Source organism: Pristiophorus japonicus, unplaced genomic scaffold (assembly GCF_044704955.1).
Source record: "Pristiophorus japonicus isolate sPriJap1 unplaced genomic scaffold, sPriJap1.hap1 HAP1_SCAFFOLD_701, whole genome shotgun sequence".
Classification (NCBI taxonomy): domain Eukaryota; kingdom Metazoa; phylum Chordata; class Chondrichthyes; family Pristiophoridae; genus Pristiophorus; species Pristiophorus japonicus.
Window position 1 is genome coordinate 57,275 of NW_027254615.1, and position 22,036 is coordinate 79,310.

Below are 22,036 nucleotides of genomic sequence, written 5' to 3' on the forward strand. Positions count from 1 at the left end.
GACTGAATTTCACATTATGTTTGAGAGTGACTTACCAAAGTACAAAACTAGAGTCCTAAACTTAAGTAAATCCAATGACACAGGTTTGGCGGGCGAGTTGGCTGAGGTAATTCGGAGAAATAGATTACAAGGTATGGCAATAGCTAAGCAATGGCTCGCATTTAAAGAAATATTTCATAATTCTCAACAAAAATATGTTCCATTGAGAAGCAAAAACTACAGGAAGTGATCCACACGTGGGTCACTGCAGCAGTTATGGATAGCATTAGATTGAAAGAAGCTTGTAATGTTGCGACAAATCGTGGTGAGCCTGAGGATTGGGAGTTTCAGAAGCCAGCAGAGGATAACCAGAAAATTGAGAGAGAAAAACTAGCAAGAAATATAAAATATAAAATTGTAAGTGTTTCTACAAGGCTGTAAAACGTGAGAGTAACAAAGTAAACATCGGGCCCTTAGAGGCTGAGGCAGCAGACATTATTGTGGGGCAATATGGAAATGGCAGGAAGATTAAAAAAATATTTTGTATGTTTTCACAGTAGGAGATGCAAAAAGCGTACCTAAACCTGGGGTGTAATGAAGGTGAGGAACTTAATGTAATCAATATAAGGAGAGAAAAAGTACTCGAGAAACTAATGGGACTAATAAAATCTCCTGGACCCGACGGCCTACCTCCTAGGGGTCTACAAGGGGTGCCTGCAGAGAGAGTGGATGGGTGATTTTGATCTGACCAAGTTCTCGAGACTCAAGAATGGTCCCAGCGGATTGGAAGGTTGTAAATGTAACGCCGCTGTTCAAGACAGGAGGGAGAGAGAAAACGGGGAACTACAGGCCAGTTAGCCTGACATCAGTCGTCGGGGAAATGCTGGAATCCATTGTCGAGGAAGTGGTTCATAATCGTAACATGATTAGGCAGGATCAACTTGGTTATATGAAAGGGAAATTGCTTTTGACAAATTTATTAGTTTGAGGATGTAACGAGTAGGGTAGATGAAGGGGAACCAGTGGATGGAGTATATTTGGATTTCCAAAAGGCATTTGATAAGGTGCCACATAAAAGGTTATTACACAAGATAAGGGCTCATGGGGTTGGAGGTAATGTATTAGCATGGATTGAGGATTGGTTGACGGACAGAAAACAGAGAGTAGGGTTAAACGGGTATTTTTCAGGTTCGCAAACTGTAACCTAGTGGAGTGCCGCAAGGATCAGTGCGGGGCATCAGAGATTTGGAGGTCCTTTGTGCAAGAGACACCGAAAGCGAGCGTGCATGAACAGCAGGCAATAAGGCAAATGGCATGTTGACCTTTATTGCAAGGGAGGTTGGAGTATAAGAGTGAGGAAGTCTTGCTACAACTGTACAGGGCCTTGGTGAGCCCACACCTGGAGTACTGCGCACAGTTCTGGTCTCCTTATCTGAGAAAGTATATACCTTGCCATAGAGGGAGTGCAGCGAAGGTTCACCAGACTGATTCCTGGGATGGGGAAGATTGTCTTATGAGGAGAGATTGAGTAGACTGGTCCGATACTCTCTGGAGTTTAGAAGATTTTTGGATATTAAGGGAATCGAGGGATCGGGCAGGAAAGTGGAGTTGAGGTCGAAGGTCAGCTGCGATCTCATTGAATGGCGGAGCAGGCTCGAGGGGCCGAATGGCCGACTCCTGCTCCTATTCCTGACCGGCAGTACTTACACAATGGATAATCCAAGCTGGGGCCCGGAGGTTAATCAGGAGCGAATGAAATAAAGACCATTCATTCCGACAGCGTTTCACATCTCTTCTGGGGATGAGTTCCTGTGGTCACTGCTGTAAAGTCAGAAACGTTCACACAGCACTGACCAATTAATCTGCTGCTGTTGGGTGAAGGATGCATCGTGGCTCTCGGACACCGGGGAGAGCCCCATGCCCTCCTTCCGAATAGTGGCCGCAGGATCTTTAACAACCCACCCGAGAGGGCAGACAAGAGCCCCACCTGAAACATGAACCCTCCGACAGTGCGGTGCTCCCTCAGTACTGCCCCTCCGACAGTGCGGTGCTCCCTCAGTACTGCCCCTCCGACAGTGCGGCGCTCCCTCAGTACTGCCCCTCCGACAGTGCGGTGCTCCCTCAATACTGCCCCTCCGACAGTGCGGCGCTCCCTCAGTACTGCCGCTCCGACAGTGCGGTGCTCCCTCAATACTGCCCCTCCGACAGTGCGGCGCTCCCTCAGTACTGCCCCTCCGACAGTGCGGCACTTCCTCAGTACTGCCCCTCCGACAGTGCGGCACTCCCTCAGTACTGCCCCTCCGACAGTGCGGCGCTCCCTCAGTACTGCCCCTCCGACAGTGCGGCGCTCCCTCAGTACTGCCCCTCCGACAGTGCGGCGCTCCCTCAGTACCGCCCCTCCGACAGTGCGGTGTTCCCTCAGTACCGCCCCTCCGACAGTGCGGCGCTCCCTCAGTACCGCCCCTCCGACAGTGCGGTGCTCCCTCAGTACTGCCCCTCCGACAGTGCGGCTCTCCCTCAGTACTGCCCCTCCGACAGTGCGGCACTCCCTCAGTACCGCCCCTCCGACAGTGCGGTGCTCCCTCAGTACTGCCCCTCCGACAGTGCGGCACTCCCTCAGTACTGCCCCTCCGACAGTGCGGCGCTCCCTCAGTACTGCCCCTCCGACAGTGCGGTACTCCCTCAGTACTGCCCCTCCGACAGTGCGGCACTCCCTCAGTACTGACACTACTGAGCTGATCTCGGTTCTGCACTCGAGTGTCTAGATTCTCCGAGGCGAGAGAGCCACGACTGACTCCAGTCTCCAAACCTGTGGGTGTACTAAAATCAAGAGGATGTTGAATTCTTTCCACATTTCTCCCTCTCCCTCCCCGACACACTCTGACTCTCACACACACCCACACACTCAGCAAGTGGATAGCTGACCTCTTCAGCAATCGCACACCAACTTTACAATCACCGGCATTTTTATATATTTTTAAAACAAAGTGTTAGGAAAAAAAGACATTTTCAAAGACAAATCTAAAATCCTGTACACGTTAAACCCCCCCCCCCGCTCCCTTCAGTCGTTTAGAGATTTCCCAATGATACCTCGAGACAGTCTTTGGTACAATAAATTAAAAAAAAGACAAGAGGGAATTGTCAGGATGCTCTGAAACGAATCTGTTTCCATGTCCCCCCAGACGAGGCGTGTGTGGCGAGGGAGGGGAGGGAGGGGAATTAATACTGAACACTACGGGAGTAATCCCAGACCCTGAATCAGAGCGACACAGCGGGGCCCTGAGACAGGGAGGGACCGATGTGGGCTACACAGCAAGGAGCTCAACAATCCCGTACACGCACGCACGCAAAAAAATATATTACCAGGGAAAATAACAGCAGTTACTGTAGTGTTGGAGTTAGGGTCACCTGTGGGAGCCGCAGGAACGGACAGAGAAAAGGCAAAAAAAGAGGGTTAGAAAAGGCCAACGGAGGAGACAGTGATGGAACGAGGAAGGAGAGAGGGAGGGATGTAGTGAGCGCCCTGACCAACCCAGCCAAAACCTCACAGAGGGGAGGGGGAGTGACCGAGGGAGGGGGAGAGACCGAGGGAGGGGGAGGGACCGAGGGAGGGGGAGAGACCGAGGGAGGGGGAGAGAGACCAGGGGGAGGGGGGGGAGACCGAGGGAGGGGGAGAGAGACCAGGGGGAGGGGGAGAGACCGAGACCGAGGGGGGGGGGAGAGACCGATGGGGGGGGGAGGGGGAGAGACCGAGGGAGGGGGAGAGAGACCAGGGGGAGGGGGAGAGACCGAGGGAGGGGGAGAGAGACCAGGGGGAGGGGGAGAGACCGAGGGGGTGGGAGAGACCGAGGGGGGGGGGAGGGGGAGAGACCGATGGGGGGGGGAGGGGGAGAGACCGAGGGGGGGGAAGGGGGAGAGGGAGAGACCGAGGGGGGGGGGGGAGAGAGAGAGAGAGAGAGACCGAGGGAGGGGGAGAGACCGAGGGGGGGGGGAGAGAGAGAGACTGAGGGAGGGGGAGGGGGAGAGACCGAGACCGAGGGGGGGGGGAGAGACCGATGGGGGGGGGAGGGGGAGAGACCGAGGGAGGGGGAGAGAGACCAGGGGGAGGGGGAGAGACCGAGGGGGTAGGAGAGACCGAGGGGGGGGGGGGAGGGGGAGAGACCGATGGGGGGGGGGGAGGGGGAGAGACCGAGACCGAGGGGGGGGGGAGAGAGAGAGAGAGAGACCGAGGGGGGGGGGGAGAGAGAGAGACTGAGAGAGGGGGAGGGGGAGAGACCGAGACCGAGGGGGGCGGGGGGAGAGACCGATGGGGGGGGAGGGGGAGAGGGAGAGACCGAGGGGGAGGGGGAGGGAGAGACCGAGGGGGGGGGGGGGGAGAGACCGATGGGGGGGGAGGGGGAGAGGGAGAGACCGAGGGGGAGGGGGAGGGAGAGACCGAGGGGAGGGGGGGAGAGACAGACCATCTCCTGGAGACGTCGGGAACACAAACTCCTTTTCCATTTCCTCAGCGAGAAGCGAAACCCTTTGAAGCTCCGGTGCAGACTTTTAAATAAATAAAGGATAACAAATGTACATCGCCAGCAGAGCCGGGTCAGACAGTGGCCAAGCCCTCCGACCCCCGGCCCCCGACCCCCGGCCCATGCAGCACTTGATCAAACATTATGGCTTTGATTTATTTCCATCTGTTTATATAATATATATATAATTCTCTCTTGTGTGGTTCTGCGAGGAGTCGCCATCAGGAGGTGGTGGCGGAGCTGTGGGGGGAGCCAAAGCCCAGGGCGGGAGTGGGAGTGGGAGCGGGAGCGGGAGCGGGAGCGGGAGCGGCCTCGGGCTGGGGCGGCCGGGCTCGCGGCTGGTCGGAGGGGGGCCTGGGGCCATGCACCGGGAGGGCAGTCCTAGTCCGGGGGTGCAGGCCGGCCGAGCCCCGCTGGCTGGAGTCCGGGCTGCGTGTCGACAGGAGCAGCAGGCTGTGACCCACGGAGACCGCTGGCGGGATGTCTGGCGACGAGCTGCGCAGGGGCAGACGCTGGTGCTGCAGCAGGTGTTGGTGGTAGTGCCGTGTGCTGCTGTGGTGGTACAGATGCGGGTGCTGGAGGAGCTGGGCCGGCTGCTCGCTACCGTGGACAAGCTGCGGCAGGGGCTGGGCTCCGGCGGCCAGGTGAGGAGGGGGAGGCTGGGGCAGGGGCAGGGCCCCCTCGCTGCAGGCAGCTGGGCCGTCTCCGCTGGTCCACAGGCACAGCTGCTGATGAGGCATCGACGGCGGCGGGGCCTGGAGAGAGAGAGAGAGAGAGGCATGAGAGATCGGAGGCACAAACTCCCCACACAGCCGCAAACCCACCCAGCCCGTCACACAGGAACAGGAGGCCCATTCAGCCCCTCGAGCCCGTCACACAGGAACAGGAGGAGGCCCATTCAGTCCCTCGAGCCCGTCACACAGGAACAGGAGGAGGCCCATTCAGCCCCTCGAGCCTGTTACACAGGAACAGGAGGGGGCCCATTCAGCCCCTCGAGCCTGTTACACAGGAACAGGAGGAGGCCCATTCAGCCCCTCGAGCCTGTTACACAGGAACAGGAGGGGGCCCATTCAGCCCCTCGAGCCTGTTACACAGGATCAGGAGGAGGCCCATTCAGCCCCTCGAGCCTGTTACACAGGAACAGGAGGGGGCCCATTCAGCCCCTCGAGCCTGTTACACAGGAACAGGAGGAGGCCCATTCAGCCCCTCGAGCCTGTTACACAGGAACAGGAGGAGGCCCATTCAGCCCCTCGAGCCTGTTACACAGGAACAGGAGGAGACCCATTCAGTCCCTCGAGCCTGTTACACAGGATCAGGAGGAGGCCCATTCAGCCCCTCGAGCCTGTTACACAGGAACAGGAGGGGGCCCATTCAGCCCCTCGAGCCTGTTACACAGGAACAGGAGGAGGCCCATTCAGCCCCTCGAGCCTGTTACACAGGAACAGGAGGAGGCCCATTCAGCCCCTCGAGCCTGTTACACAGGAACAGGAGGAGGCCCATTCAGCCCCTCGAGCCTGTTGCACAGGAACAGGAGGCCCATTCAGCCCCTCGAGCCTGTTACACAGGAACAGGAGGAGACCCATTCAGCCCCTCGAGCCTGTTACACAGGAACAGGAGGCCCATTCAGCCCCTCGAGCCTGTTACACAGGAACAGGAGGAGGCCCATTCAGCCCCTCGAGCCTGTTACACAGGAACAGGAGGAGGCCCATTCAGCCCCTCGAGCCTGTTACACAGGAACAGGAGGAGGCCCATTCAGCCCCTCGAGCCTGTTACACAGGATCAGGAGGAGGCCCATTCAGCCCCTCGAGCCTGTTACACAGGAACAGGAGGAGACCCATTCAGTCCCTCGAGCCTGTTACACAGGATCAGGAGGAGGCCCATTCAGCCCCTCGAGCCTGTTACACAGGAACAGGAGGAGGCCCATTCAGCCCCTCGAGCCTGTTACACAGGAACAGGAGGAGACCCATTCAGCCCCTCGAGCCTGTTACACAGGAACAGGAGGCCCATTCAGCCCCTCGAGCCTGTTACACAGGAACAGGAGGAGGCCCATTCAGCCCCTCGAGCCTGTTACACAGGAACAGGAGGAGGCCCATTCAGCCCCTCGAGCCTGTTACACAGGAACAGGAGGAGGCCCATTCAGCCCCTCGAGCCCGTCACACAGGAACAGGAGGAGGCCCATTCAGCCCCTCGAGCCTGTTACACAGGAACAGGAGGAGGCCCATTCAGCCCCTCGAGCCTGTTACACAGGAACAGGAGGAGGCCCATTCAGCCCCTCGAGCCCGTCACACAGGAACAGGAGGCCCATTCAGTCCCTCGAGCCTGTTACACAGGAACAGGAGGAGGCCCATTCAGCCCCTCGAGCCTGTTACACAGGAACAGGAGGAGGCCCATTCAGCCCCTCGAGCCTGTTACACAGGAACAGGAGGCCCATTCAGCCCCTCGAGCCTGTTACACAGGAACAGGAGGAGGCCCATTCAGCCCCTCGAGCCTGTTACACAGGAACAGGAGGAGGCCCATTCAGCCCCTCGAGCCTGTTACACAGGAACAGGAGGAGGCCCATTCAGCCCCTCGAGCCTGTTACACAGGAACAGGAGGCCCATTCAGCCCCTCGAGCCCGTTGCACAGGAACAGGAGGAGGCCCATTCAGCCCCTCGAGCCCATCACACAGGAACAGGAGGAGGCCCATTCAGCCCCTCGAGCCTGTTACACAGGAACAGGAGGAGGCCCATTCAGCCCCTCGAGCCTGTTACACAGAAACAGGAGGAGGCCCATTCAGCCCCTCGAGCCTGTTACACAGGAACAGGAGGCCCATTCGGCCCCTCAAGCCTGTTACACAGGAACAGGAGGAGGCCCATTCGGCCCCTCGAGCCTGTTATACAGGGACAGGAGGAGGCCATTCAGCCCCTCGAGCCTGTTACACAGGAACAGGAGGAGGCCCATTCAGCCCCTCGAGCCTGTTACACAGGAACAGGAGGAGGCCCATTCGGCCCCTCGAGACTGTAACACAGGAACAGGAGGTGGCCCATTCTGCCCCTCGAGCCTGTTACACAGGAACAGGAGGAGGCCCATTCAGCCCCTCGAGCCTGTTACACAGGAACAGGAGGAGGCCCATTCAGCCCCTCGAGCCTGTTACACAGGAACAATAGGAGGTCCATTCAGCCCCTCGAGCCTGTTACACAGGAACAGGAGGCCCATTCAGCCCCTCGAGCCTGTTACACAGGAACAGGAGGAGGCCCATTCAGCCCCTCGAGCCTGCTACACAGGAACAGGAGGAGGTCCATTCAGCCCCTCGAGCCTGTTACACAGGAACAGGAGGAGGCCCATTCAGCCCCTCGAGCCTGTCACACAGGAACAGGAGGAGGTGCATTCAGCCCCTCGAGCCTGTTACACAGGAACAGGAGGAGGCCCATTCAGCCCCTCGAGTCTGTTACACAGGAACAGGAGGAGGCCCATTCAGCCCCTCGAGCCTGTTACACAGGAACAGGAGGAGGCCCATTCAGCCCCTCGAGTCTGTTACACAGGAACAGGAGGAGGCCCATTCAGCCCCTCGAACCTGTTACACTGGAACAGGAGGAGGACCATTCAGACCCTCGAGCCCATCACAGAGGAACAGGAGGCCCATTCAGCCCCTCGAGCCCGTCACACAGGAACAGGAGGAGGCCCATTCAGCCCCTCTAGCCTGTTACACAGGAACAGGAGGAGGCCCATTCAGCCCCTCGAGCCTGTTACACAGGAACAGGAGGAGGCCCATTCAGCCCCTCGAGCCTGTTACACAGGAACAGGAGGAGGCCCATTCAGCCCCTCGAGCCTGTTACACAGGAACAGGAGGAGGCCCATTCAGCCCCTCGAGCCTGTTACACAGGAACAGGAGGAGGCCCATTCAGCCCCTCGAGCCTGTTGCACAGGAACAGGAGGCCCATTCAGCCCCTCGAGCCTGTTACACAGGAACAGGAGGAGGCCCATTCAGCCCCTCGAGCCTGTTACACAGGATCAGGAGGAGGCCCATTCAGCCCCTCGAGCCTGTTACACAGGAACAGGAGGAGACCCATTCAGTCCCTCGAGCCTGTTACACAGGATCAGGAGGAGGCCCATTCAGCCCCTCGAGCCTGTTACACAGGAACAGGAGGGGGCCCATTCAGCCCCTCGAGCCTGTTACACAGGAACAGGAGGAGGCCCATTCAGCCCCTCGAGCCTGTTACACAGGATCAGGAGGAGGCCCATTCAGCCCCTCGAGCCTGTTACACAGGAACAGGAGGAGACCCATTCAGTCCCTCGAGCCCGTCACACAGGAACAGGAGGAGGCCCATTCAGCCCCTCGAGCCTGTTACACAGGAACAGGAGGGGGCCCATTCAGCCCCTCGAGCCTGTTACACAGGAACAGGAGGAGGCCCATTCAGCCCCTCGAGCCTGTTACACAGGAACAGGAGGGGGCCCATTCAGCCCCTCGAGCCTGTTACACAGGATCAGGAGGAGGCCCATTCAGCCCCTCGAGCCTGTTACACAGGAACAGGAGGGGGCCCATTCAGCCCCTCGAGCCTGTTACACAGGAACAGGAGGAGGCCCATTCAGCCCCTCGAGCCTGTTACACAGGAACAGGAGGAGGCCCATTCAGCCCCTCGAGCCTGTTACACAGGAACAGGAGGAGACCCATTCAGTCCCTCGAGCCTGTTACACAGGATCAGGAGGAGGCCCATTCAGCCCCTCGAGCCTGTTACACAGGAACAGGAGGGGGCCCATTCAGCCCCTCGAGCCTGTTACACAGGAACAGGAGGAGGCCCATTCAGCCCCTCGAGCCTGTTACACAGGAACAGGAGGAGGCCCATTCAGCCCCTCGAGCCTGTTACACAGGAACAGGAGGAGGCCCATTCAGCCCCTCGAGCCTGTTGCACAGGAACAGGAGGCCCATTCAGCCCCTCGAGCCTGTTACACAGGAACAGGAGGAGACCCATTCAGCCCCTCGAGCCTGTTACACAGGAACAGGAGGCCCATTCAGCCCCTCGAGCCTGTTACACAGGAACAGGAGGAGGCCCATTCAGCCCCTCGAGCCTGTTACACAGGAACAGGAGGAGGCCCATTCAGCCCCTCGAGCCTGTTACACAGGAACAGGAGGAGGCCCATTCAGCCCCTCGAGCCTGTTACACAGGATCAGGAGGAGGCCCATTCAGCCCCTCGAGCCTGTTACACAGGAACAGGAGGAGACCCATTCAGTCCCTCGAGCCTGTTACACAGGATCAGGAGGAGGCCCATTCAGCCCCTCGAGCCTGTTACACAGGAACAGGAGGAGGCCCATTCAGCCCCTCGAGCCTGTTACACAGGAACAGGAGGAGACCCATTCAGCCCCTCGAGCCTGTTACACAGGAACAGGAGGCCCATTCAGCCCCTCGAGCCTGTTACACAGGAACAGGAGGAGGCCCATTCAGCCCCTCGAGCCTGTTACACAGGAACAGGAGGAGGCCCATTCAGCCCCTCGAGCCTGTTACACAGGAACAGGAGGAGGCCCATTCAGCCCCTCGAGCCCGTCACACAGGAACAGGAGGAGGCCCATTCAGCCCCTCGAGCCTGTTACACAGGAACAGGAGGAGGCCCATTCAGCCCCTCGAGCCTGTTACACAGGAACAGGAGGAGGCCCATTCAGCCCCTCGAGCCCGTCACACAGGAACAGGAGGCCCATTCAGTCCCTCGAGCCTGTTACACAGGAACAGGAGGAGGCCCATTCAGCCCCTCGAGCCTGTTACACAGGAACAGGAGGAGGCCCATTCAGCCCCTCGAGCCTGTTACACAGGAACAGGAGGCCCATTCAGCCCCTCGAGCCTGTTACACAGGAACAGGAGGAGGCCCATTCAGCCCCTCGAGCCTGTTACACAGGAACAGGAGGAGGCCCATTCAGCCCCTCGAGCCTGTTACACAGGAACAGGAGGAGGCCCATTCAGCCCCTCGAGCCTGTTACACAGGAACAGGAGGCCCATTCAGCCCCTCGAGCCCGTTGCACAGGAACAGGAGGAGGCCCATTCAGCCCCTCGAGCCCATCACACAGGAACAGGAGGAGGCCCATTCAGCCCCTCGAGCCTGTTACACAGGAACAGGAGGAGGCCCATTCAGCCCCTCGAGCCTGTTACACAGAAACAGGAGGAGGCCCATTCAGCCCCTCGAGCCTGTTACACAGGAACAGGAGGCCCATTCGGCCCCTCAAGCCTGTTACACAGGAACAGGAGGAGGCCCATTCGGCCCCTCGAGCCTGTTATACAGGGACAGGAGGAGGCCATTCAGCCCCTCGAGCCTGTTACACAGGAACAGGAGGAGGCCCATTCAGCCCCTCGAGCCTGTTACACAGGAACAGGAGGAGGCCCATTCGGCCCCTCGAGACTGTAACACAGGAACAGGAGGTGGCCCATTCTGCCCCTCGAGCCTGTTACACAGGAACAGGAGGAGGCCCATTCAGCCCCTCGAGCCTGTTACACAGGAACAGGAGGAGGCCCATTCAGCCCCTCGAGCCTGTTACACAGGAACAATAGGAGGTCCATTCAGCCCCTCGAGCCTGTTACACAGGAACAGGAGGCCCATTCAGCCCCTCGAGCCTGTTACACAGGAACAGGAGGAGGCCCATTCAGCCCCTCGAGCCTGCTACACAGGAACAGGAGGAGGTCCATTCAGCCCCTCGAGCCTGTTACACAGGAACAGGAGGAGGCCCATTCAGCCCCTCGAGCCTGTCACACAGGAACAGGAGGAGGTGCATTCAGCCCCTCGAGCCTGTTACACAGGAACAGGAGGAGGCCCATTCAGCCCCTCGAGTCTGTTACACAGGAACAGGAGGAGGCCCATTCAGCCCCTCGAGCCTGTTACACAGGAACAGGAGGAGGCCCATTCAGCCCCTCGAGTCTGTTACACAGGAACAGGAGGAGGCCCATTCAGCCCCTCGAACCTGTTACACTGGAACAGGAGGAGGACCATTCAGACCCTCGAGCCCATCACAGAGGAACAGGAGGCCCATTCAGCCCCTCGAGCCCGTCACACAGGAACAGGAGGAGGCCCATTCAGCCCCTCTAGCCTGTTACACAGGAACAGGAGGAGGCCCATTCAGCCCCTCGAGCCTGTTACACAGGAACAGGAGGAGGCCCATTCAGCCCCTCGAGCCTGTTACACAGGAACAGGAGGAGGCCCATTCAGCCCCTCGAGCCTGTTACACAGGAACAGGAGGAGGCCCATTCAGCCCCTCGAGCCTGTTACACAGGAACAGGAGGAGGCCCATTCAGCCCCTCGAGCCTGTTGCACAGGAACAGGAGGCCCATTCAGCCCCTCGAGCCTGTTACACAGGAACAGGAGGAGGCCCATTCAGCCCCTCGAGCCTGTTACACAGGATCAGGAGGAGGCCCATTCAGCCCCTCGAGCCTGTTACACAGGAACAGGAGGAGACCCATTCAGTCCCTCGAGCCTGTTACACAGGATCAGGAGGAGGCCCATTCAGCCCCTCGAGCCTGTTACACAGGAACAGGAGGGGGCCCATTCAGCCCCTCGAGCCTGTTACACAGGAACAGGAGGAGGCCCATTCAGCCCCTCGAGCCTGTTACACAGGAACAGGAGGAGGCCCATTCAGCCCCTCGAGCCTGTTACACAGGAACAGGAGGAGGCCCATTCAGCCCCTCGAGCCTGTTGCACAGGAACAGGAGGCCCATTCAGCCCCTCGAGCCTGTTACACAGGAACAGGAGGAGACCCATTCAGCCCCTCGAGCCTGTTACACAGGAACAGGAGGCCCATTCAGCCCCTCGAGCCTGTTACACAGGAACAGGAGGAGGCCCATTCAGCCCCTCGAGCCTGTTACACAGGAACAGGAGGAGGCCCATTCAGCCCCTCGAGCCTGTTACACAGGAACAGGAGGAGGCCCATTCAGCCCCTCGAGCCTGTTACACAGGATCAGGAGGAGGCCCATTCAGCCCCTCGAGCCTGTTACACAGGAACAGGAGGAGACCCATTCAGTCCCTCGAGCCTGTTACACAGGATCAGGAGGAGGCCCATTCAGCCCCTCGAGCCTGTTACACAGGAACAGGAGGAGGCCCATTCTGCCCCTCGAGCCTGTTACACAGGAACAGGAGGAGACCCATTCAGCCCCTCGAGCCTGTTACACAGGAACAGGAGGCCCATTCAGCCCCTCGAGCCTGTTACACAGGAACAGGAGGAGGCCCATTCAGCCCCTCGAGCCTGTTACACAGGAACAGGAGGAGGCCCATTCAGCCCCTCGAGCCTGTTACACAGGAACAGGAGGCCCATTCAGCCCCTCGAGCCCGTTGCACAGGAACAGGAGGAGGCCCATTCAGCCCCTCGAGCCCATCACACAGGAACAGGAGGAGGCCCATTCAGCCCCTCGAGCCTGTTACACAGGAACAGGAGGAGGCCCATTCAGCCCCTCGAGCCTGTTACACAGAAACAGGAGGAGGCCCATTCAGCCCCTCGAGCCTGTTACACAGGAACAGGAGGCCCATTCGGCCCCTCAAGCCTGTTACACAGGAACAGGAGGAGGCCCATTCGGCCCCTCGAGCCTGTTATACAGGGACAGGAGGAGGCCATTCAGCCCCTCGAGCCTGTTACACAGGAACAGGAGGAGGCCCATTCAGCCCCTCGAGCCTGTTACACAGGAACAGGAGGAGGCCCATTCGGCCCCTCGAGACTGTAACACAGGAACAGGAGGAGGCCCATTCTGCCCCTCGAGCCTGTTACACAGGAACAGGAGGAGGCCCATTCAGCCCCTCGAGCCTGTTACACAGGAACAGGAGGAGGCCCATTCAGCCCCTCGAGCCTGTTACACAGGAACAATAGGAGGTCCATTCAGCCCCTCGAGCCTGTTACACAGGAACAGGAGGCCCATTCAGCCCCTCGAGCCTGTTACACAGGAACAGGAGGAGGCCCATTCAGCCCCTCGAGCCTGCTACACAGGAACAGGAGGAGGTCCATTCAGCCCCTCGAGCCTGTTACACAGGAACAGGAGGAGGCCCATTCAGCCCCTCGAGCCTGTCACACAGGAACAGGAGGAGGTGCATTCAGCCCCTCGAGCCTGTTACACAGGAACAGGAGGAGGCCCATTCAGCCCCTCGAGTCTGTTACACAGGAACAGGAGGAGGCCCATTCAGCCCCTCGAGCCTGTTACACAGGAACAGGAGGAGGCCCATTCAGCCCCTCGAGTCTGTTACACAGGAACAGGAGGAGGCCCATTCAGCCCCTCGAACCTGTTACACTGGAACAGGAGGAGGACCATTCAGACCCTCGAGCCCATCACAGAGGAACAGGAGGCCCATTCAGCCCCTCGAGCCCGTCACACAGGAACAGGAGGAGGTCCATTCAGCCCCTCGAGCCCGTCACACAGGGACAGGAGGAGGCCCATTCAGCCCCTCGAGCCCGTCACACAGGAACAAGAGGCCCATTCAGCCCCTCGAGCCTGTTACACAGGAACAGGAGGAGGTCCATTCAGCCCCTCGAGCCTGTTACACAGGAACAGGAGGCCATTCAGCCCCCCGAGCCTGTTACACAGGAACAGGAGGAGGCCCATTCAGTCCCTCGAGCCTGTTACACAGGAACAGGAGGAGGCCCATTCAGCCCCTCGAGCCTGTTACAAAGGAACAGGAGGAGGCCCATTCAGCCCCTCGAACCAGTTACATAGGAACAGGAGGAGGCCCATTCAGCCCCTCGAGCCTGTTACACAGGAACAGGATGAGGCCCATTCAGCCCCTCGAGCCCGTTACACAGGAACAGGAGGAGGCCCATTCAGTCCCTCGAGCCTGTTACACAGGAACAGGAGGAGGCCCATTCAGCCCCTCGAAACTGTTACACAGGAACAGGAGGAGGCCATTCGGCCCCTCGAGCCCGTTACACAGGAACAGGAGGAGGCCATTCGGCCCCTCGAGCCCGTTACACAGGAACAGGAGGAGGCCAATTCGGCCCCTCGAGCCTGTTACACAGGAACAGGAGGAGGCCCATTCAGCCCCTCGAGCCTGTTACACAGGAACAGGAAGAGGCCCATTCAGCCCCTCGAGCCTGTTACACAGGAACAGGAGGAGGCCCATTCAGCCCCTCGAGCCTGTTACATAGGAACAGGAGGAGGCCCATTCAGCCCCTCGAGCCTGTTACACTGGAACAGGAGGAGGCCATTCAGCCCCTCGAGCCTGTTACACAGGAACAGGAGACCCATTCAGACCCTCGAGCCTGTTACACAGGAACAGGAGGAGGCCCATTCAGCCCCTCGAGCCTGTTACACAGGAACAGGAGGAGGCCCATTCGGCCCCTCGAGCGTGTTACACAGGAACAGGAGGCTCATTCAGCCCCTCGAGCCTGTCACACAGGAACAGGAGGAGGCCCATTCAGCCCCTCGAGCCTGTTACACAGGAACAGGAGGAGGCCATTCAGCCCCTCGAGCCTGTTACACAGGAACAGGAGACCCATTCAGACCCTCGAGCCTGTTACACAGGAACAGGAGGAGGCCCATTCAGCCCCTCGAGCCTGTTACACAGGAACAGGAGGAGGCCCATTCGGCCCCTCGAGCCTGTTACACAGGAACAGGAGGAGGCCCATTCAGTCCCTCGAGCCTGTTACACAGGAACAGGAGGAGGCCCATTCAGCCCCTCGAGCCTGTTACACAGGAACAGGAGGAGGCCCATTCAGCCCCTCGAGCCTGTTACACAGGAACAGGAGGAGGACCATTCAGCCCCTCGAGCCTGTTACATTAGGAGAAGGAGGAAGCCATTCGGCCCCTCGAGCCCGTTACACAGGAACAGGAGGAGGCCCATTCAGCCCCTCGAGCCTGTTACACAGGAACAGGAGGAGGCCCATTCAGCCCCTCGAGCCTGTTACACAGGAACAGGAGGAGGACCATTCAGCCCCTCGAGCCTGTTACATTATGAGAAGGAGGAAGCCATTCGGCCCCTCGAGCCCGTTACACAGGAACAGGAGGAGGCCCATTCAGCCCCTCGAGCCTGTTGCACAGGAACAGGAGGAGGCCCATTCAGCCTCTCGAGCCTGTTGCATAGGAACAGGAGGCCCATTCAGCCCCTCGAGCCTGTTACACAGGAACAGGAGGAGGCCCATTCAGCCCCTCGAGCCTGTTGCACAGGAACAGGAGGAGGCCATTCAGCCCCTCGAGCCTGTTGCATAGGAACAGGAGGCCCATTCAGCCCCTCGAGCCTGTTACACAGGAACAGGAGGAGGCCCATTCAGCCCCTCGAGCCTGTTACACAGGAACAGGAGGAGGCCATTCAGCCCCTCGAGCCTGTTACACAGGAACAGGAGGAGGTCCATTCAGCCCCTCGAGCCTGTTACACAGGAACAGGAGGAGGTCCATTCAGCCCCTCGAGCCTGTTACACAGGAACAGGAGGAGGCCCATTCAGACCCTCGAGCTTGTTACATTAGGAGAAGGAGGAAGCCATTTGGCCCCTCGAGCCCGTTACACAGGAACAGGAGGATGACCGCTCAGCCCCTCGAGCCTGTTCCACCATTCAATCAGATCGCGGCTGATCTGTGATCTAACCCCATCTACCCGCCTTGGTTCCATTAATACCCTGACCCACCACAAATCTATCAGTCTCAGCTTTGAAAGCCCCAATTGAGCCCTGGCCTCGACAGCGTTTTGGGGGAGAGAGTTCCCGATTCCCACGGCCCTTTGTGTGACAAAGTGCTTCCTGACATCACCCTGAACGGCCTGGCTCGAATTTGTTCTGGACTGTCCCCACCCGAGGGAACAGTTTCTCTCTCGATCTCCCCGATCGTTTAATTAAATGAAACCCGCGATTTATTGCCCTGTTACTGAGCGGCTGGGTACGGGAGAGCCCCTGAAACGTGCCCCTGATGCCGGAGGGAGGGAATGATGTGCGCTGGCGAGGGGGCAGGACACACTGGCGCTGTGCACGGCTGAGCAGCGAGAAACGGTCTCGACAGCGATCCTTCGGCCATCGCCCCGGAGAGGCGAGGATATTCCCCTTGAGGCAGGGTGGGACCCTGTCTCCTTGTCCCAGAGCGATCCCGGCTTCCGGCCAAGTGGGGAAGGTGTGAGCGTCTCCCTCAGGAATTAACCCCACACCAGTGCCGGAGCCGAACTCCTGCAGCGGGGCCGAAGCGACATTAACAGCAACACCATAACTTCGGTGCATTTTCTCCGAACCGCAATTTGGAGTCGAGACGAGCACACAAACACAGGTCCAGACTCACCATTCCCCCTTTCAGGTTCAACTCGATTAAACCGACTTGGTACAAGGGAACAACATGGCCCCAGGAGGCTGGTTAACGCAGCACAGCATGGAGCTAGGGAGCCACAACAAGAGAATGTCACACACGTACACACACAGACAGAGAGAGACAGAGACAGAGACAGAGACGCACAGACGGACAGAGACAGATGTCCGATGGAAGAGAAAGAGAAACACACAAGGAAAAATCAACTCACACACACACACAGACAGGGAGACACACAGACACACAGACAGGGAGACACACAGACAGACACACACAGACAGACAGACAGACAGACAGGGAGACAGACAGGGAGACACACAGACAGGGAGACACACAGACACACAGACAGGGAGACACACAGACAGACACACACACAGACAGACAGACACACAGACAGGGAGACACACAGACAGGGAGACACACAGACACACAGACAGACAGACACACAGACAGACAGACACACAGACAGGGAGACAGAGAGACACACAGACAGGGAGACAGACAGACAGGGAGACAGACAGACACACAGACAGGGAGACACACAGACAGGGAGACAGACAGACAGACAGAGAGACAGACAGGGAGACACACAGAGAGACAGACACACAGACAGGGAGACAGACAGACACACAGACAGACAGACACACAGACAGACAGACACACAGACAGACACACAGACAGACAGACAGACAGACACACACAGACAGACACACAGACAGACAGACACACAGGGAGACAGAGAGAGACAGAGAGACAGACAGACACACAGACAGACAGACAGACAGAGAGAGAGACAGACAGACACACAGACAGGGAGACAGAGAGACAGGCAGACACACACACAGACAGACAGACACACAGACAGACAGACAGACACACAGACAGACAGGGAGACACACAGACAGACACACAGGGAGACACAGAGAGAGACACACAGACAGACACACAGACAGGGAGACACACAGACAGACACACAGACAGACACACACACAGACACACACACAGACACACAGACAGACACACACACAGACAGACACACAGGGAGACACACAGACAGGGAGACACACAGACAGACAGACACACAGAGAGACAGACACACAGACAGACACACACACAGACAGGGAGACACACAGACAGACACACAGAGAGACAGACACACAGACAGACACACACACAGACAGGGAGACACACAGACAGACACACAGACAGACACACACACAGACAGACAGACAGACAGACAGAGAGCCACACAGACAGACACGAGCTGCAGTAACGATGCATTTACAAACAATGATCACCCCCCCCACAAGATGAAGATATGGACATTCACTGGGGTCTGTGTCGCTCCCCGAGTGACACGTTGTCTGCCGCTGTGACTCTCCCGAGCAGCCAACGAGCCAGTGAGCACAATCGGGAGACGGCCGAACGGAAGCAAGGAAGACGCAGAGAGTCGGTGGTGAAAGATGGTGACGTGAGGAGAGGCAGGACCGGAGCTTGTTGAAGAAATAAATCTGACTCGATACTGCAGACCATTCCGCCCATTCCAGGGGATCCGGGAAATTCCCGCGGGCCTTCTCCGTGGCGGCACATGCACGGAATGCGTTGTGCTCGGACTGGTGGGGGGGGTATGTTTCTATAAATGGACCGTTTTCCGTCGGTCCGTTACCCGCCCTCCTCCCCCGCCATGCACTGATCGAGAGGTTCGGAGACACCGTACCTGTGGACTGTGCATTTCATAGTCTGCGTGCGCCTCGGTGCTGTTGAAGTATCTGTTGGTGTAGCGCTGGTTCTGGTTGTCGCTGGAGGAACCACTGGAGCCACCTGAGAGTAGGAACGGGGAACGGTTAGCGGAGGAGACGGCCGGGGGAGGGAGGTACACGTGGAGACAGAGAGAGAGGGGGATGGATAGCAGACAATCAAACACTGAGCGAGCCGGCGCACACAGACACAACACGTACACAACACAGCCAGGCGCTCGCAGCTCGGCACACAGCAACAGGTCAACCCGAGATTTACAGCGACCAGGGAATGGGACCGACAATCCATCGTCAACGACCAGTCAGGCAAAGAGGATCCAGAGGGAAAAACAGCTCAACTTCATCGCACTGTCACTGAAAATCAACAACACTTTCAGCAGCGCGGTCCGTTTACACAGCGACAGTACTGTACCCCAGTGTTATACAGTGACAGACCTGTACCCACCAGTACTGTACCCCAGTGTTATACAGTGACAGACCTGTACCCACCAGTACTGTACCCCAGTGTTATACAGTGACAGACCTGTACCCACCAGTACTGTACCCCAGTGTTATACAGTGACAGACCTGTACCCACCAGTACTGTACCCCAGTGTTACACAGTGACAGACCTGTACCCACCAGTACTGTACCCCAGTGTTATACAGTGACAGACCTGTACCCACCAGTACTGTACCCCAATGTTATACAGTGACAGACCTGTACCCACCAGTACTGTACCCCAGTGTTACACAGTGACAGACCTGTACCCACCAGTACTGTACCCCAGTGTTATACAGTGACAGACCTGTACCCACCAGTACTGTACCCCAGTGTTACACAGTGACAGACCTGTACCCACCAGTACTGTACCCCAGTGTTATACAGTGACAGACCTGTACCCACCAGTACTGTACCCCAGTGTTATACAGTGACACACCTGTACCCACCAGTACTGTACCCCTGTGTTACACAGTGACAGACCTGTACCCACCAGTACTGTACCCCAGTGTTACACAGTGACAGGCCTGTACCCACCAGTACTGTACCCCAGTGTTACACAGTGACAGACCTGTACCCACCAGTACTGTACCCCAGTGTTATACAGTGACTGACCTGTACCCACCAGTACTGTACCCCAGTGTTATACAGTGACTGACCTGTACCCACCAGTACTGTACCCCAGTGTTATACAGTGACTGACCTGTACCCACCAGTACTGTACCCCAGTGTTATACAGTGACTGACCTGTACCCACCAGTACTGTACCCCAGTGTTATACAGTGACTGACCTGTACCCACCAGTACTGTACCCCAGTGTTATACAGTGACTGACCTGTACCCACCAGTACTGTACCCCAGTGTTATACAGCGACAGACCTGTACCCACCAGTACTGTACCCCAGTGTTATACAGCGACAGACCTGTACCCACCAGTACTGTACCCCAGTGTTATACAGTGACAGACCTGTACCCACCAGTACAGTACCCCAGTGTTATACAGTGACAGACCTGTACCCACCAGTACTGTACCCCAGTGTTATACAGTGACAGACCTGTACCCACCAGTACTGTACCCCAGTGTTATACAGTGACAGACCTGTACCCACCAGTACTGTACCCCAGTGTTATACAGTGACAGACCTGTACCCACCAGTACTGTACCCCAGTGTTATACAGTGACAGACCTGTACCTCAGTGTTATACAGTGACAGACCTGTACCCACCAGTACTGTACCCCAGTGTTATACAGTGACAGACCTGTACCCACCAGTACTGTACCCCAGTGTTATACAGTGACAGACCTGTACCCACCAGTACTGTACCCCAGTGTTATACAGTGACAGACCTGTACCCACCAGTACTGTACCCCAGTGTTATACAGTGACAGACCTGTACCCCAGTGTTATACAGTGACAGACCTGTACCCCAGTGTTATACAGTGACTGATCTGTACCCACCAGTACTGTACCCCAGTGTTATACAGTGACAGACCTGTACCCACTAGTACTGTACCCCAGTGTTATACAGTGACAGACCTGTACCCACCAGTACTGTACCCCAGTGTTATACAGTGACAGACCTGTACCCACCAGTACTGTACCCCAGTGTTATACAGTGACAGACCTGTACCCACCAGTACTGTACCCCAGTGTTATACAGTGACAGACCTGTACCCACCAGTACTGTACCCCAGTGTTACACAGTGACAGACCTGTACTCACCAGTACTGTACCCCAGTGTTATACAGTGACAGACCTGTACCGTACCCCAGTGTTATACAGTGACAGACCTGTACCGTACCCCAGTGTTATACAGTGACAGACCTGTACCCACCAGTACTGTATCCCAGTGTTATACAGTGACAGACCTGTACCCACCAGTACTGTACGCCAGTGTTATACAGTGACAGACCTGTACCCACCAGTACTGTATCCCAGTGTTATAGTGACAGACCTGTACCCACCAGTACTGTACCCCAGTGTTATACAGTGACAGACCTGTACCGTACCCCAGTGTTATACAGTGACAGACCTGTACCCACCAGTACTGTACCCCAGTGTTATAGTGACAGACCTGTACCCACCAGTACTGTACCCCAGTGTTATACAATGACAGACCTGTACCCACCAGTACTGTATCCCAGTGTTATACAGTGACAGACCTGTACCCACCAGTACTGTACCCCAGTGTTATACAGTGACAGACCTGTACCCACCAATACTGTACCCCAGTGTTATACAGTGACAGATCTGTACCCACCAGTACTGTACCCCAGTGTTATATAGTGACAGACCTGTACCCACCAGTACTGTACCCCAGTGTTATACAGTGACAGACCAGTGCCCACCAGTACTGTACCCCAGTGTTATACAGTGACAGACCTGTACCCACCAGTACTGTACCCCAGTGTTATACAGTGACAGACCTGTACCCACCAGTACTGTATCCCAGTGTTATACAGTGACAGACCTGTACCCACCAGTACTGTACCCCAGTGTTATACAGTGACAGACCTGTACCCACCAGTACTGTACCCCAGTGTTATACAGTGACAGACCTGTACCCACCAATACTGTACCCCAGTGTAAACAGTGACAGACCTGTACCCACCAGTACTGTACCTGTACCCACCAGTACTGTACCCCAGTGTTATACAGTGATAGACCTGTACCCACCAGTACTGTACCCCAGTGTTATACAGTGACAGACCTGTACCCACCAGTACTGTACCCCAGTGTTATACAGTGATAGACCTGTACCCACAAGTACTGTACCCCAGTGTTATACAGTGACAGACCTGTACCCACCAGTACTGTACCCCAGTGTTATACAGTGACAGACCTGTACCCACCAGTACTGTACCCCATTGTTATACAGTGACAGACCTGTACCCACCAGTGCTGTACCCCAGTGTTGCAATACCTTACATTACAGGGTGAAGTGCCACACCATTTTACATTGTAAAATGTCCTAAGGCACTTAAGGAGATTATTATAAAACAACATTGTGATACCGAGCCTCATAAACAGATATTCGGGACAGGCGACCAAAAGCTGGTCACAGAGGTGGGTTTTCAGGAGCGTCTTGAAGG

At 57.1% G+C, this 22,036-nt stretch overlaps 1 protein-coding gene across 4 annotated transcripts in view; it reads right to left on the reverse strand.

The window, feature by feature from the left end:
• Positions 1 to 4,638: 4,638 nt before the first annotated feature.
• LOC139256286 (dual specificity tyrosine-phosphorylation-regulated kinase 1A-like) overlaps positions 4,639 to 22,036 on the reverse strand; it is a 79,386-nt gene continuing 61,988 nt past the window's right edge. For 3 of the 4 annotated variants that reach the window (XM_070874167.1, XM_070874169.1, XM_070874168.1), the window contains exons 10-11: positions 18,423 to 18,526; positions 4,639 to 5,251 (exon numbers count right to left, since the gene is read on the reverse strand). In XM_070874167.1, the coding sequence (XP_070730268.1) occupies positions 4,718 to 5,251; positions 18,423 to 18,526 (638 nt within the window). In that variant the 3' untranslated portion in view covers positions 4,639 to 4,717. The remainder of the gene's footprint in view (positions 5,252 to 18,422; positions 18,527 to 22,036) is intronic. The other variant, XM_070874170.1, reaches the window with a different exon arrangement.